This window comes from Echinops telfairi, unplaced genomic scaffold, assembly GCF_000313985.2.
Source record: "Echinops telfairi isolate 266 unplaced genomic scaffold, ASM31398v2 ScPeMD7_11;HRSCAF=52, whole genome shotgun sequence".
Lineage (NCBI taxonomy): Eukaryota > Metazoa > Chordata > Mammalia > Afrosoricida > Tenrecidae > Echinops > Echinops telfairi.
Genome location: NW_022103908.1, coordinates 33,306 through 47,459, shown reverse-complemented (window position 1 = coordinate 47,459; position 14,154 = coordinate 33,306). Strand labels below are relative to the sequence as shown.

The following is a 14,154-nucleotide window of genomic DNA, read 5'->3' as shown; positions in this document are numbered from 1 at the left end:
CCACCCTGAGGGTAGCCTGTCCCCTGGGGAGCAGTAAGAAGCCAGAACCGAACTGGCCAGCGACCACGTCCACTCACCATCCGGCGTTGAGACCTGGGCCTGGTCTCCCTCATGCTCCCCGAGGCTCTACCTGAGGAAGGCCAGGACCCGAACATCCCCGCCACGGCTGCTCATGGGCTGTGTGGTGGTTTTCTCGTAGATAAAGACCGTGATGTTTGACAAGACGGGCACCATCACCCACGGGGTCCCCAAAGTCACACGCTTCCTCCTGCTGGTGGATGTGGCCGCGCTCCCTCTCAGGAAGGTCCTTGCTGTGGTGGGGACCGCCGAGGCCAGCAGTGAGCACCCCTTGGGCGTGGCGGTCACCAAGTACTGTAAAGAGGTACGTGGCCCCGGGCACTGCCCTGTCCCCACACCTCACAGAGGAGTGGGAGCCCGAGAGCACCTGCCCTTCCCCGCCTCCCACCTCACCCCCTGGCTGCCAACAGTGTCCGAATGTGGCAGCTGGAGTTCATGAACCCCTAGAAGGTGCCTATGAGCAGGCACAGGTGTGCATGCCCACAGTAGGGCGCTTGTGGCATCTAACGTCAGCTTAGCCATTGATGCGGCAGGCATTTACGGGCGTGGGTGCACATACGTGCCCAGGGCTGTGCAGGGGGCTGCGGGGGCATGAAGACAAGGGTGGGGCAGACTCTGCCGTTTGGGAGCACAGAGCACATAAACCGAGCCCATTCTAGAGTCGCCGCGTCAGAGGGGCCCAGAAACTACCGGGGTGGGAGCTTCAGGTGAGGGAAGGAGGCGTCGATTTAGCTGGGGCGGCAGGAGTGAGCCCAGTGCCCAAGGTGAAAAGCCCTGCAGTCTGTCCATCCCTCCAGTCTGTCCATCCCTCCAGTCTGTCCATCGCTCCAGGAGAAGGGCACCCCGGGAGCTGATCTTGTAGAGGGGGCAGGGGGTGTCAGACCACTGCCCTGCAGGAGTGGATGTTGCTGGTCAAGGGCAGCCATCGTCCAGACAAGAAGGTGACCTCGAGGCCCCAGGCAGAAGTTGCCAGGTGCTAGCTCCCCTCCTGGGCAGGACCACCCTCCGAATCCTCAGAATGTTCTGTCTTCATTCCGGAAGAATCGAGCTCCTCCCCAGCCACCCTTGCATTTGCACTCTTTGCTAACCTGGCTAAGTACCAGCCCCCCTTGCTGTTACCCTGCCCTGCCGCCTCCTGCCTGGGCCCAGCAGATGGGCAGTTGTCTCTGCTAGGGGCCAGATAGCCCCCAAATAGTTGTGTCCCCGCTTCTCCATCGTTTTTATGGAATTCTAGGGCCCCACTGGTCTGGTGGGCTACACATTGAGCTGCTAACCACAAGGTCAGTGGTTCAAACCCACCAGCTGCTCCGAGGGAGAGAGAAGGCTGTCTACTCCCATAAGGCTGACAGCCTTGGGAACCCAGAGGGACAGTTCTCCTCTGTCCTCTCGAGTGGCTGTGAGTCAGAGCACTCGACGGCAGTCAGTTCTGGAGACCCTGTGACCGCTCCTCTCTGGCAACCCCGCATGTGCTGAGTTCTTTGCTGGGAGCGCCTTTCTCCTTGGGGTGTGTAACCTGTCCAGGTACCACGGACCGGCCACCAAGGGAGCAGGTCTAGGTTGTGCGATCTCGTTTCGATGTAGTCACGGAATCATCTCTCACCAGATGAGAGGGAAGTCACTGCCGAGCTCGCAGTCTGTGTCCCCTGCCTTCCCGATCCATTCTCCGTTTCTTCCCCCTTCCCTCCACTCCCTCACGGTGGCCTCTCTCCCCTTCCTTCACAGGAACTTGGAACAGAAGCCCTGGGCTACTGCACGGACTTCCAGACAGTCCCGGGCTGTGGCATCGGCTGTAAGGTCAGCAACGTGGGCGGCACCCTGGCCCCGAAGGAGCACCTGAACGGAGTGAGCAACGGGCCCGCCGAGAAAGGTAACACCAGCCGTGGTTCGGCTGCCGGGGCGGCAGGGGACCTGCAGGGCCTGGTGGGGTGCAGGTGGAGGTCCGTTGTGGTTTGGTGCATTGGTGCTTTGGCACTTGGGTAGGTGGAGTGGAGCAGTGCCCGTCTGGTCCGTGATCTTGGGTCTCCTCTTTCTTGGCCCAAACTCATCTTCTCCCTCAGACAGCACACAGCAGCTGGGGGTCCCATGCTTGTTCTCTCTGTCTCCCTCCCTCAAGGGGGGCCTCTGGCGTGTCATGGGCAAGAGGCCAGGGGGAGCCGCGATACCGCTTGGAGGGGCGGCAACCTACCTTGTTCCATCCCCCATGTAAGACCACTAGCCCCCTGCCCCCCCAGCCCAGCTCCAGCATTTGCTCTGAGTCATGAGTCTTTATTTGGATTGGGGGTGCTAACGTCACCCACGGCCTGGTCCCTGGGAGCCCCGCCCAACTCCAGGATGGCCTTTCCGCGGAGCTCCCCAGACTGCAACATGCAGAGGGTTCAAGAGCGCCCCCGTGCAGTTGTCGTACGATGCCCCTGACTCATGGCGAGCTCCTGTGTCCCCATAGAACTGTGCTCAGTGGGACGGCACAGGGCTTTCACCGGCAGCAGGTCTCCAGGCCTCTCTTCCGGGGTCCCTCTGGGTAGACTCACACCACCGACCTTGACATCAGCCGCTGAGTGCAAACCATGCGCCCCACGCAAAACCATGCCACAGTCGATTCTAACTCACAGCGACTCCCTACAGGAGCAGGCAGCCTCCTCGGGCTCCCTCAGAGCAGCCGGTGGGTTTGCACCGACAGCACTTGATCTGCTGCATCTCCTGGGCACCTTTGCCCCCACCCAGAGGCCTCACCTAAATAGACCGTCTAGCCACTTGCTGGTGTACCTTGAGTGAACAACCATTATGCTAACTAACATTTGCTTCTAGTGCCTGGCAAATAATGAACTGCTTCTCACCCCTGTGGCACTGTCAGGGGAGGGTTGGAGTGCTACCTGTAAGGTCAGTGGTTCAAATCCACCAGCCGGTCTGAGGGAGAAAGATGAGGCTGTCTGTAAAGAGTGATAGCCTCAGAAGCCCTGTAGAGGGTCCCTATGTGTCCGAATGGTCCCGAGGGTGGCACATCTGGTGTGCTCTGTTCCCTGTAGGAAAAGATTTGGCTGATGCCTCTGAAGGGAAGTAGAGATAGCAGCTGGGTTGGGCACGTTGACAACACACGCCTCTTAGCGCCCCGGGAGCACCCACACGTGTCTTAAACACGACTTGCACTTCTCCCTGGGCCTTGAGGGGCGGTGTTCTCGGAGGCACTGGCTGGGTGAAGGTTTTTCAGGACTGCCCATGTCTATGGTGCTGGCCTAGTTGGGAACCCCCCGCAATCCCTTCTGAGCAGACGCGGCCCCCGAGACCTTCTCCGTGCTGATCGGGAACCGCGAGTGGATGAGGCGCAATGGCTTGTCCATCTCCAGCGACGTCAGTGCCGCGATGACAGACCACGAGATGAAAGGGCAGACGGCCGTCCTGGTGGCCATCGATGGTACCTATCCCCTCGGGCCCCCCTCCCTGGGGTCGCCCCCACCCCCACTCTCAGCCCAAAGCCGCTCTTGCCATCAGCCTTCACCCCCAGAGCAGTGCTGCCTGGCAGTGGTCTCCTTGCCCTTGGACTGGTCACTATCCTCTCCGCCCTCCTTGGTCACTGCCCAGGTGGCTGTACCAAGTCAACTGACCTCTCGAGTGTCACTGCTTTGAGAGGGTACCGCGCCCTCAAACCCACAGGCCACCCGGGGCCTGGCCTCCCCCAGGCTCTACAGAGGATGCCTTTATTAAGCATTGGTAAGCTCTGTTTTCACAAATCATGCTTCGTGCATGGAAGCACATGGGGCTGTCTGTGCCTCGGGCTTCCTATGACAGAAACGTTTGGCTCTTTCTTGGTTTTCTGTTGGTAAAAGGAAATTTTTTAAAAAGCCAAACTCACTGCCCTCGAGTCGTTTCTGAATCTTAGTGACCTCACAGGACAGAGTAGAACTGCCCCTGTGGATGTCCAAAGCTGCACCTCTTCAGGGGAGCAGAAAGCCTCATCTTTCCCCCGTGGAGCAGCTGGTGGTTTCAAACTGCTGACCTTGCCGTTAGTAGCCCAGCATGTAGCCCACTGCACCCACAGGCCCCCTTAATAGACATAAAAGCACGTGCACGGCAGAAGCAGGCATTTGTAGAGCTATATTTTTTAACATTCCAGCCAAGTAAGCCTTCTTTTCCCAGCCCCACTGCGATCCCTGCTCCAAAATCCCTGTGAACCCCTGCCTTCTGAGCTGGTCCACAGCGTCTGCCTGTTTCCAGGGCTGGTCCCCTTCCGTAGCTCACACGCCCTCCCCCTGTTCTTGTGCCCGTGTCAGACCTCTGGAGCCTTGCTGTCTCTGTATCCAAGCTTCACTCCCAAGAAAGCTCCAGCGACGTGTTTTCGGTGGAGGGGACGAAAGAGGAAGGACGGGTTTTCAGGTGGCTTGGCTGCACCTCACGTTCTAAGTGCCGTGTGGTCGGTTCTCGTGTCTCCATAGCAAGTGCTCCCTGTGGTCTTACGAAGAGCCAGGCATCGGCACAGGAATGTGTACTCCCTGCAGAAGAATTTTCTGCAGCGTTAGAAATAAGAAGATGAGGCCCCCGCACACGCACACACAATCCTATGGCTAACACCAGGCTTTTGGTCGCATCTATCTTTAAAAAAAAGCAACCCACGATCAGCTGCACCATTTGACGCATGGGTTTTTGCGTTTAATGCTAAGGAAAGCATTCGGGGGTGGGGATGGGGGTGTCCTGAGTGGGGCCGCAGGCGTCATTTGCCTCCATCGCTGGTCCTGCCCCAGGTGTCCTCTGCGGCATGATCGCCATCGCGGACTCTGTCAAGCAGGAGGCCGTGCTGGCTGTGCACACGCTGAAGAGCATGGGGGTGGACGTGGTTCTGATCACCGGGGACAACCGCAAGACGGCCCGGGCCATCGCCACGCAGGTACGAGCTGGCCGCCGGGCTGCTTCCCTCTGTAAGGGGGCGCGTTCCTCAAGCCACCAGGAGTGTGTCAGGCTGACAGCTTTCTCTGGGGCAGGCAGCGATCCCCGCCGTGTGCCCTATTCCACTCAGAGACACCCCGCAGCTACCACGTGAAGACTGCGTCTCGGGCCTCGGGCCTGGGTGCCGTGATGAACACGGGCCTGCCATGGCCCCGGAAGGCAGTCCCAGCTCTCGAACCGTTTCCCTGCTTTTGAGCTGGGCCCCGGCGTCAGGCAGTCAAGACTTGGGCTAAAATAAAAGGCTTCCCCCTCTTAATGGTCAGAGGGTGTTTTGCCCACTCATCCCACCCAGCGGGTGCTCACCAGTCAGTGAGGGGGTCCTGGGCTGTGGGGATAGCCTGCCCCGTGGCTGCCTGACCCCCAGCGGGACTGTGGCTCCAGCGTGAGGTCCTGGAAGTTGTGCCCGCCCACACAAACCCTGTGTGCAAAGCTGGGTGTTTGTACGAAGCCACAGCTTCCTAGGAAGGAACCCACAGGACCGGCCTGCCTTCCTGCTGTGGCTCCTGGCGCCATTCTCATCCCTGGTTAGGACTTTCATCCACAGACCGGCCCGTAGGCAATGAAGCCTGGGCCTGCCCTCGGGAGGCTCATGGTCAGTGGAGAGGTAGCCCGGTGGAAGCCTTTGGCTCAGTGTCCTGGCTGGATGCTCCAAGGAGCAGCTGGCAGGGCCAGTGACGGGGGCCCAGGTGCCTGTCAGGAGCTGGGGGGCGGGGGGAACAGGTCAGCTTGCAGGGGGCAGGCTGAGCAGTGCAGTAGAGAGAGAATCACAGGATGAGTTGAGGAGCTGTGGGTAGTGAGGTGGATACAGAGTCAAGTGTGGGGCCAGCGGACCACAAGGCTGGGCGCCAGGGCTGGGCAGAGGCCAGGTGGGGAGGAACCTAGTCCTGCCCACTGAGGGTGGGGAGGTCTCTGAGGAGGTTGGCCTCTGTTGCAGCAGAGTTTTGTTGTGTGCAATCTATCAAGCGTGCCGTCCGGTATGTTAACCGTCTATGTGAGCCATTCATTACCAAGTGCCAGTCCTTACCGTGTTGTACAACTGCCACAGCTGCCTGTCCCCGAAGCCCCATGGAAAGCTTTCAAGCAGAGGAGTAGGCAGTGGTTCGTTTTGGGAAGCCTGCTGGGCCAGAACCGGGTTAGGAGCCAGCGAGGAAGCCCTGTGAAAATGCGGGAAGGCTAGGTAATGTAGGGCCGTTGAGCTGGAAAGGGGAGCCCAGTTGATGCAGGGCCGCCAGTCCCCGAGACGTGTGGCCTGGCTTTGGAGGAGGGGAGATGGGAGCCGGAGGCCTTATGGGCTTCGGCCTCCACTGGCCGTGGTCGCCCTGAGTCAAGTGTGGCTGTGTTTCTCGTCTGACAGCGCCTCCTGCCCTCTTAGGTCGGCATCAACAAGGTCTTTGCCGAAGTGCTGCCCTCCCACAAGGTGGCCAAGGTCCAGGAGCTGCAGCTCCAAGGGAAGAGGGTTGCCATGGTCGGAGACGGGGTCAATGACTCCCCGGCTTTGGCCCGGGCCGACGTGGGCATTGCTATCGGGACGGGCACGGACGTGGCCATCGAGGCGGCCGACGTGGTTCTCATCAGGGTGAGTGTGGCTGCCCTCTCCCCCTGCGGGGCGTGGACAGACTCCTCACCCCCAGCCCTCCCTCTCACGCAGAATGACCTCCTCGACGTGGTGGCCAGCATCCACCTTTCCAAGAGGACCGTGCGGAGAATACGGACCAACTTGGTCCTGGCGTTGATCTACAACCTGATTGGGATACCCATTGCGGCAGGTAGGGGTGGCTCTCGCCTCCTGGCTTGTCACCTTGTGTGGCCTCCTACCCACCCCCCCACCCCCACCCCCTGCTTCCCAACTCTCTCTCCCAAGTCCCTACAGAGCGTGTTATGCAGCCCACCCTGCTGGCTGCACAAACACCTCAGAAAGAGCTGGGGTTCTGTCGTTGTCTGTGAACCCTGGTGGCAAAGTGGTTCTGCGTTGGGTTGCTAACCACAAGGTCAGCAGTTCAAAACCGCCAGCTGCTCCACAAGAGGAAGGCGAGGCCTTCCACTCCCATAAAGAGTTACCTTCTCAGGAACCCGCTGGGAGTTAGTTTGGGTTTTGCTTTTGTTATGTCTCTGAAGACAAAGGAGACATGGCCAGGGGACCCAGCCCTCTCAGTAGGCTTCCCCAGAGCTGGAAAGTCTGAGAGTAGATCCACTTCAGCTGTGTTTCTCACAGTGGCCGCCCTCCCGTCCCTGCCGAGCAGCGAGCGTGAAAAGCCTCCACTGACTGCTCTTGCTCTGGAGCCCTCCGCTCCGTCGCCCCCTCTGGTCCTCTCAGTCGCTTGCTCGTGGGCATATTTCCTGCACCACTCACTCGTTAAGACCTGGGGTCTGAAAATTAATCATGGGGGATGGTTGCTGGCACTGTGACTGGCATTTCAGAAGCCCTTTCTTTTTTTAAATCATTTTATTGGGCCCTCGTACAACGTTTATCACAATCCATACACACATCCATTGGATCAAGCACATTTGCTGCCATCATCATTCTCAACACATCTGCTTTCCAGTCGAGCCCCTGGAATCAGCTCCTCACTTTTCCCTTCCCTTCCTGTTTTCCCTCCCTCATGAACCCTTGATAATTTATAAATTATTATTTTGTCATATCTTACACTGTATGATGTCTTCCTTCACCCACTTTTCTGTTGTCCGTCCCCCAGGAGGAGGTTATATGTAGATCCTTGTAATCGGTTCCCCCTTTCTATCTCACCTTCCCTCCACCCTCCCGGTATCACCACTCTCACCACTGGTCCTGAGGGGATCATCTGTCCTGGATTCCCTGTGTTTCCGTTTCCCATCTGTACCAGTGTACATCCTCCAGTCCAGCTGGATTTGTAAGGTAGAAGTGGGATCACGATAGTTGCGGGGAGGAAGCATTTAAGAACTAGTGGAAAGTTGTATGTTTCATCGTTGCTACACTGCCCCCTGATTGGAGAAGCCTTATCTTCAAAGGGAATCCTGCCCAGGTTTTCTGCCGAGACACAGAAATGACCCTGGAAGGAGATGAATCTCTGTGCTTTATATCTCTGCACACACACACACACACATTCTCTCTCTCTCTCTCTCTCTGAAACCTTGTGGAGCTTTATATCTCTGCACACACACACACACACACACACACACACACACATTCTCTCTCTCTGAAACCTTGTGGAGCTAGGGGACAAAGCCCCGGTACTTCTGTGAAGAATGCTCCCGTGTGGGCTGAGGACCCGTGAGGTGCTTACACCCTGACTGAGCCCGAGGGTTGGCGGTGACTTGGTCACAGGGATTCATCCGTCACCTCCGTCCCTGCCCAGAGCCCTGTCAGGAGCTAGTCCCCTGCCCCAGATGTTGGACGGTGGCTAGACTATCATCTCTCTTTAAACAAGGTCCCCTGAGGCCCTTGAGGTAAGATGATCTGTAAAGACCCCAACTGTGATTGGCAGCTGGGTATGGAGGACAGAGTATGCCTGCACCTCCACTACTCACTCCCCTGCCACTCCACCTCACCCCTGCTCTGCTCTGCACCCCTCCCCACCGAGAAACCCCAAACCGAGCCTGCTGCCATCTGGCCGATGCCAACTCACAGTGAGCCGCAGGACAGGGCAAAGCCGCCCCCTTGAGTTTCTGAGACGGGAACTCTTCACGGAATAGAAAGCCTGTCTTTCTTCCACGGAGCGGCTGGTAGTTTCACACTGCCCACCGGGCAGTTAGCGGCCCCGTGTGGAACCACTATGCCACCAGATCCCCTGCCCCGACCTCCCTGCGGCCCTCCGGAAACGGACCGAGCATCCCCACGGGGGGCTTCCAGAAGGTCAGGGCAGGCCCTGGGCTGCAGTGCAGAGCTGTGTCCTTCCCCTCGTGGTCAGGTGTCTTCATGCCCATCGGCATCGTGCTGCAGCCCTGGATGGGGTCGGCGGCCATGGCGGCCTCCTCGGTCTCCGTGGTGCTATCGTCCCTGCAGCTCAAGTGGTGAGTCCCCAGTGGGCTGGAAGGACGTGGGTGTGGGGGTGCGGTTGTCGCAGGGTTTGGGAGAGCTGATGGCTAGGAAACATCCCAGTTTGCCTGAGGCAAAGAGCGGGGCGACAGCCTCCCGCTGAGCCAAGCATGGGCTTCTTTATGGAGCATCCACGCACCACCACCACCCTGCACCCCCTCCAATGGCCGGGCTGCCCTGGTGACCCTGTGGACGTGGCGGAGGGAGTCCCTAAGGACAGTCATTCCTTCCTTCATCTCCGAGCATGCGTAGCAGCCTGCTGTGTGTAAGGTGTTTAGGTAACACTTTTCTCTATCAGGTGAACAGGATTTGAACCGTAAGTGTTTCGTAGCCCTTCTCTCTCAAAGCCCGAGAACTTTCGAGACTGACAGCGTGTGAATGATCTGTGAGGGGGAGAGACCGTTGTCAGCCTTTGCAGCAAAGGCCAGTCTCCCATATGCCTCAGGTGCTGTCGCATGTCTTACTTGCAGCTACAGGAAGCCAGACTTGGAGTGGTACGAGGTGCAGGCCCATGGCCGCCTGAAGCCCCTGACCCCATCCCAGGTCAGCGTGCACATCGGTTTGGATGACCGCCTGCGGGACGCCCCCCGGCCCTCGCTGTGGGACCAGGTCAGCTACGTCAGCCAGGTGTCTCTTACCTCAGACAGGCTGTCCCGGCACAGTGCCGCAGCCGACGACGGCGGGGACAAGTGGTCCCTGCTTCTAACGGACAGGGATGAGGAGGAGTACATCTGAAGGCTCCAGGCAGGTGCAGATCCAGCAGGCTTGTCTCCAGGGAGCAGCTGTGCCCCTAACACGCTGCTGGCAGACTGAGGGCACTGTGTGGCACAGCAGCCAGGGCCAGGGTGGTGGAGCCAGCAGACCCTCCCGGCCCTCCCTGTAGCCATCTCCTATTGGCCATGCGAGCAGCATCCGTCTGAACAGGACTGACCTCCCTGGGCCCTGCTGGCCCCAGGGCATGCCTACCTGGCCGCCTCCTCCCCTTCCTCCTCCTCCTCCTCAGTGACTTCGGCTTGGACAAGAGGGGAGAGCAAGGTGGGCCTCCTCCCCGGCCTCAGCTCTTCTCTGTGGATGACTACTTGCAAAAGACCAGGAACCTCATCAGAACCAAAAACTGAGCCAGGTCTTTCCGTAGGACTCAAGAGCACTATGTTGGGCTCTTCTGGTGATGTCCCCACGTGTGTGAGATCACAGTTTATACCTCAGCTGCACCTGCTGTGGTCTGTTAGCGCCACCTCATCCTCCTCTTCTGCCTGTGCTCAGTGTCCAGCCGTCCTGGAGGTCCCTGCTGCCATCCCCCAAACACACTCTGTCTGCGCACTTCCTGCCCAAGCCTGTCCTCTCCCACACACGCCTTCTCCGCTTCCTCAAGTTCAGACTCATCTCGAGGTGTCCTGGCTTCCCATCCCGGACTCTGGACAGTCCAGTCTTCATGCAGGCAGGCTGAGTCCCGTGGGAGGCCTTCCTGGTGCTTGACGTGAATGCCCTGTAAGGTTAGGAGGGTGCGTGCAGGGGTGGCTGGCCAGGCCCCAGGGGCACAGCCTACCTTGTGTTCTATGTAGATGTCACCTCTCAGAAGCTACTAGATAATGCTTGGGAGTGGTGCCCTGGAGTCAGCAGGGACAGCCCAGTAAGTGAGTCACCGGGCTCCTCCAATAGCCTTCTCCACATGTGCCTTAGGACAGCGGTGTCCCAAAGGAAGAGACTCTTTTTTCCCAGGGCTCCAAATGAGTCCCACCATGGCCAATGCAGCGAAATGGAAACTGACCTGAATTTGTAAAACATGGGTGTTCCGGAATGGGCAGATGACGAGCCCCAGAATGAGAGACTCAGAAGAGCCCCAGTGAGCCCTTTCCAGAGCCTGAGGCTGGAGACTGGATGGTCCCCAACACTGGAGGCCGCCGTCTGGAAGCCGGCCACTGTCATTATCACCTCTGTCGGGGCTGCCCTGGTGTTCTAAGAGGGAGGCTAAGTTCCTAGGAGTATGCGGCCTATCATTTTTCCTTTTGGGTTATCATTCCAGTACGCCCACATTCTGAAAATGTGAGCCTCTGGTAGGGAGCTTTGTTGCCCAGGACGGCGCCAGAGAGAACCTGTTCAGAGCCTGCTCAGGCTTTCTCGCTCTGGGCGACTTCCTGGTGGTGACACGCCATCCATCCGAGCTGGGAGAGTGGATCGTGCTTCGACCCTGAAGTCGGCTGGTGATTGGCCAGAGCCACACGGGAGTGGACGGGTGGAATCTGACATTACATTCTTTAGAGGCCGGCGGTCCCATACAACAGATAATGAGACCGTGACCTAGTGTCAGTTATATCCCAGGCGAATGTCACCACTTTTGCTATGTTACCTCTACTCCTGAAAGCAAACTAGCAAGGTAGATCTCGGTGCCCCCTTTTCAGGTGAGGGAGCAGATTCCCGCCCCCGCCGCCGGTATGTGTGCCGGGGACAGGAATGTGAAGCCATGTCTGTTGGCTCGGAAGTCTTCCACTCTGCAGGTGCTCGAAGCTCCGCGTGCTGGATGAGAAGGAAGACGCGAGCAAACAGTTCTTGGCCCGGGAAGACCGCAGCTGCAGGGTTTGGTCTCGTGGTGACTGCTAGCGAGGTCTCATGTGGGCTGCATGGTTTCCTTTTTCCATGAGTTGACGTCTGCCGAGCTTCGTCCTCTGAAGTCCAAGTGCCAGCGTGGTTCGATTTTGCTTTTTGCCGTTTGGAAGCTGCCTCTCCCTCCCTGCTCCTCTCCCTGCACTGGGCCAGTCATCTCCCCCCATTCTTCTACCTGCCCGGGGACACCTCTAATCATGTTGTCTCTACAATGTAGTGTTGTGTCTTATGAAAAAGCTTTTAGCACCATAAATGTATGTATTTATGCGCATGGGGATATTTATGTGATTGAAAGAAAATAATGAATTAAAAAAAGAAAATAATGATTTAACTGTTCTAAGTGTAAGGGGGGATTTTGTTGTTGTTTTTGCCTTTTTTGTTGTTGTTGTTGTTGTTTGTTTTCCTGGAGACATTTTCTTTGGTCAGATAAGAACACTTCCCGTTTTAAAAATCTGTTCAGTAGAATAACGTTTCATGTTACACATCTGAAACTCTGCTTTGGTTCTGTCCTGTGAGACGCATGGGGTGGTGGGGGGCTGTGTGGTTGCTTTCAGGGAGCAGAAAGGTCAAGATTTTAACAACAGGGAGGGTGTGAGGGTCACTGGAGGCTTTCCCACCTGCCCCCCTCTGGTCTGCGCTGATGTTTTAAGCCAGTCTCATAAAACATGCAAAGTTAAGCAAGTTGTCTTTGTAGTGATTACGTCTTATTCACAGCGGTCAATAGTCACACATGTGTAGAATGACGAACGTTAAAGCATCAACCCTCAGCCCCTCCTGACATGGGCCCGAGTGGTGATATCTCAAACAGGAGGGTCTCCACCAACCTCCCAAAGGAGCGAATCACTCCTTCAAATCTCATGAGCAATAAAGCAAATGCTAACCCAAAGTATCACTGTTGCAGTCTAAGGGAGATGCTGTGTCCATGTCTTGCAAAGAAAGTCTTGGTTCTAGGGGGGGTGTGGTCAGGGAGGGAACCTACCTGTGTGGCTCTTGGCCCGGAAACTCAATAGCCACCAAGTGAGCGAGCATTCATCACTGCCAGCGGAAAGAGCCGTGTCCTGATTTCTTGCCAACTGCCTGTAAATCTGTTTGTTTTTCAGTGTGTCTCTTCTAACACTTGTGCCTGGGTTGGCTGATGTGTTTGGTGTTTTTCCATATACCTTAGGGGGTGTCTGTCGCACCTGGGTTGTGACTTGTATGTCCTTTCCAGGCTCACGGTCTATGTGTAATTTTCCATTTATGTTCGCAGCACCTGAGCCCTGAGTGGTGAGGTGGGAGGACTTGGAAGAGCCAGCTCTCATTCAGAAGGTCTGCTCCCACGTGGCCACACAGATGCCAAGTTAGGCATGAGATACACTTCTATGGGTGCCTTCAGGCCCTTGCCTACAAAAGGCTGTTCTCCTAAGTGTATATCTCAACCCAAGGCTATTTTAGGCTCCCCAGGCTTTGGGGTAGGTGTCTGGAAGAAGCCAAAGCAGTGTGAGTCAACTACTAACCTAACACTGGCTATTAGAACCCCCAGCAGAAAGAGTACTGGTCATCTTGTGTAAATATTAATGTTGAGAAGACCCTCAGCCCAGTTGTGGGGTGGAGAGTGGGAGTATACCCACCAATACACACATTTGACAGAGGACAATTGTACAACGCTACAAATCTATGCACGAGGTGGAGAATACAAGGGGCAAAGTTATGAAAACTTCTCAGACATAACACCTTGAAGGAAGGAGTCACTGGTGAGGCTCAAGGGCATACTCAAGGGCATCAAGATCAATTAGCATCATCGTCATCCACATGTTGTACCTCCTCCTATGGTGAGTACAACTAAGAGCTCATGAGCAGCTCTCTGAGGTTCAACCATTGGCCTCCCCATCTAAAGGGAAAAGATTCATGAAAATCAAAGATCTATGGAAATAATTGGCCCAATGGACAATACAAATGTCACTCTTCACAGCCCTGAAACCAGAAAAACTAGATGGTGCCTAGCTACCACTCCCTACTCTGAAAAGGATCACCTTGGAAGGTGTTGGGTAGAGTGGTCGAAAAATGTGGACCAAAACTCAAACAAGAGATCAGAGTCTATGTCTGTCACCGGTCAGATAGACTGGTGGGACCCCCAACACCATAGCTCTCAGTTGCCCTTCAGGCTGGAACTGAACTCATTGTCATGGCTCAATTTTTAAGCAAGCAATAGGTCACTAAGAAGCAATAATGCCAGTAAGGTATGCGGCCCTTAGAATAACCAGCCATTTGAGATCAAAAGGACAGCATTAACCCAAGTTCAGAAGGTTTAAGGAGGAGGAATGACAACAGTGAGATGCAACAAGATGCATATGTATTGCTGAATGTAAGACTGATTGTAAGCCTTCACCAAATTCACAATAAAAAGTAAAATATGTGTGTATATACATATTATACACTTAGGTTTTTCTAAGGGGCCCTCATGGCACAGTGGTTAAGTGCTCAGCTGGGGGTCAGCAGTTCAGAGCCATCATCTACTCTGAGAAAGATGTGTTTCCAGCAAGAATTAC

General features: G+C 56.3%; 1 protein-coding gene across 1 annotated transcript in view; it reads left to right on the top strand.

Annotated features, from left to right (window-relative positions):
- ATP7B (ATPase copper transporting beta) overlaps positions 1 to 12,144 on the top strand; it is a 64,666-nt gene extending 52,522 nt beyond the window's left edge. Inside the window, exons 13-20 of the mRNA XM_045287075.1 lie at positions 200 to 382; positions 1,801 to 1,945; positions 3,344 to 3,487; positions 4,812 to 4,954; positions 6,386 to 6,589; positions 6,662 to 6,779; positions 8,898 to 9,000; positions 9,496 to 12,144. Of these exons, the coding sequence (XP_045143010.1) occupies positions 200 to 382; positions 1,801 to 1,945; positions 3,344 to 3,487; positions 4,812 to 4,954; positions 6,386 to 6,589; positions 6,662 to 6,779; positions 8,898 to 9,000; positions 9,496 to 9,760 (1,305 nt within the window). The 3' untranslated portion in view covers positions 9,761 to 12,144. The remainder of the gene's footprint in view (positions 1 to 199; positions 383 to 1,800; positions 1,946 to 3,343; positions 3,488 to 4,811; positions 4,955 to 6,385; positions 6,590 to 6,661; positions 6,780 to 8,897; positions 9,001 to 9,495) is intronic.
- Positions 12,145 to 14,154: the final 2,010 nt, after the last annotated feature.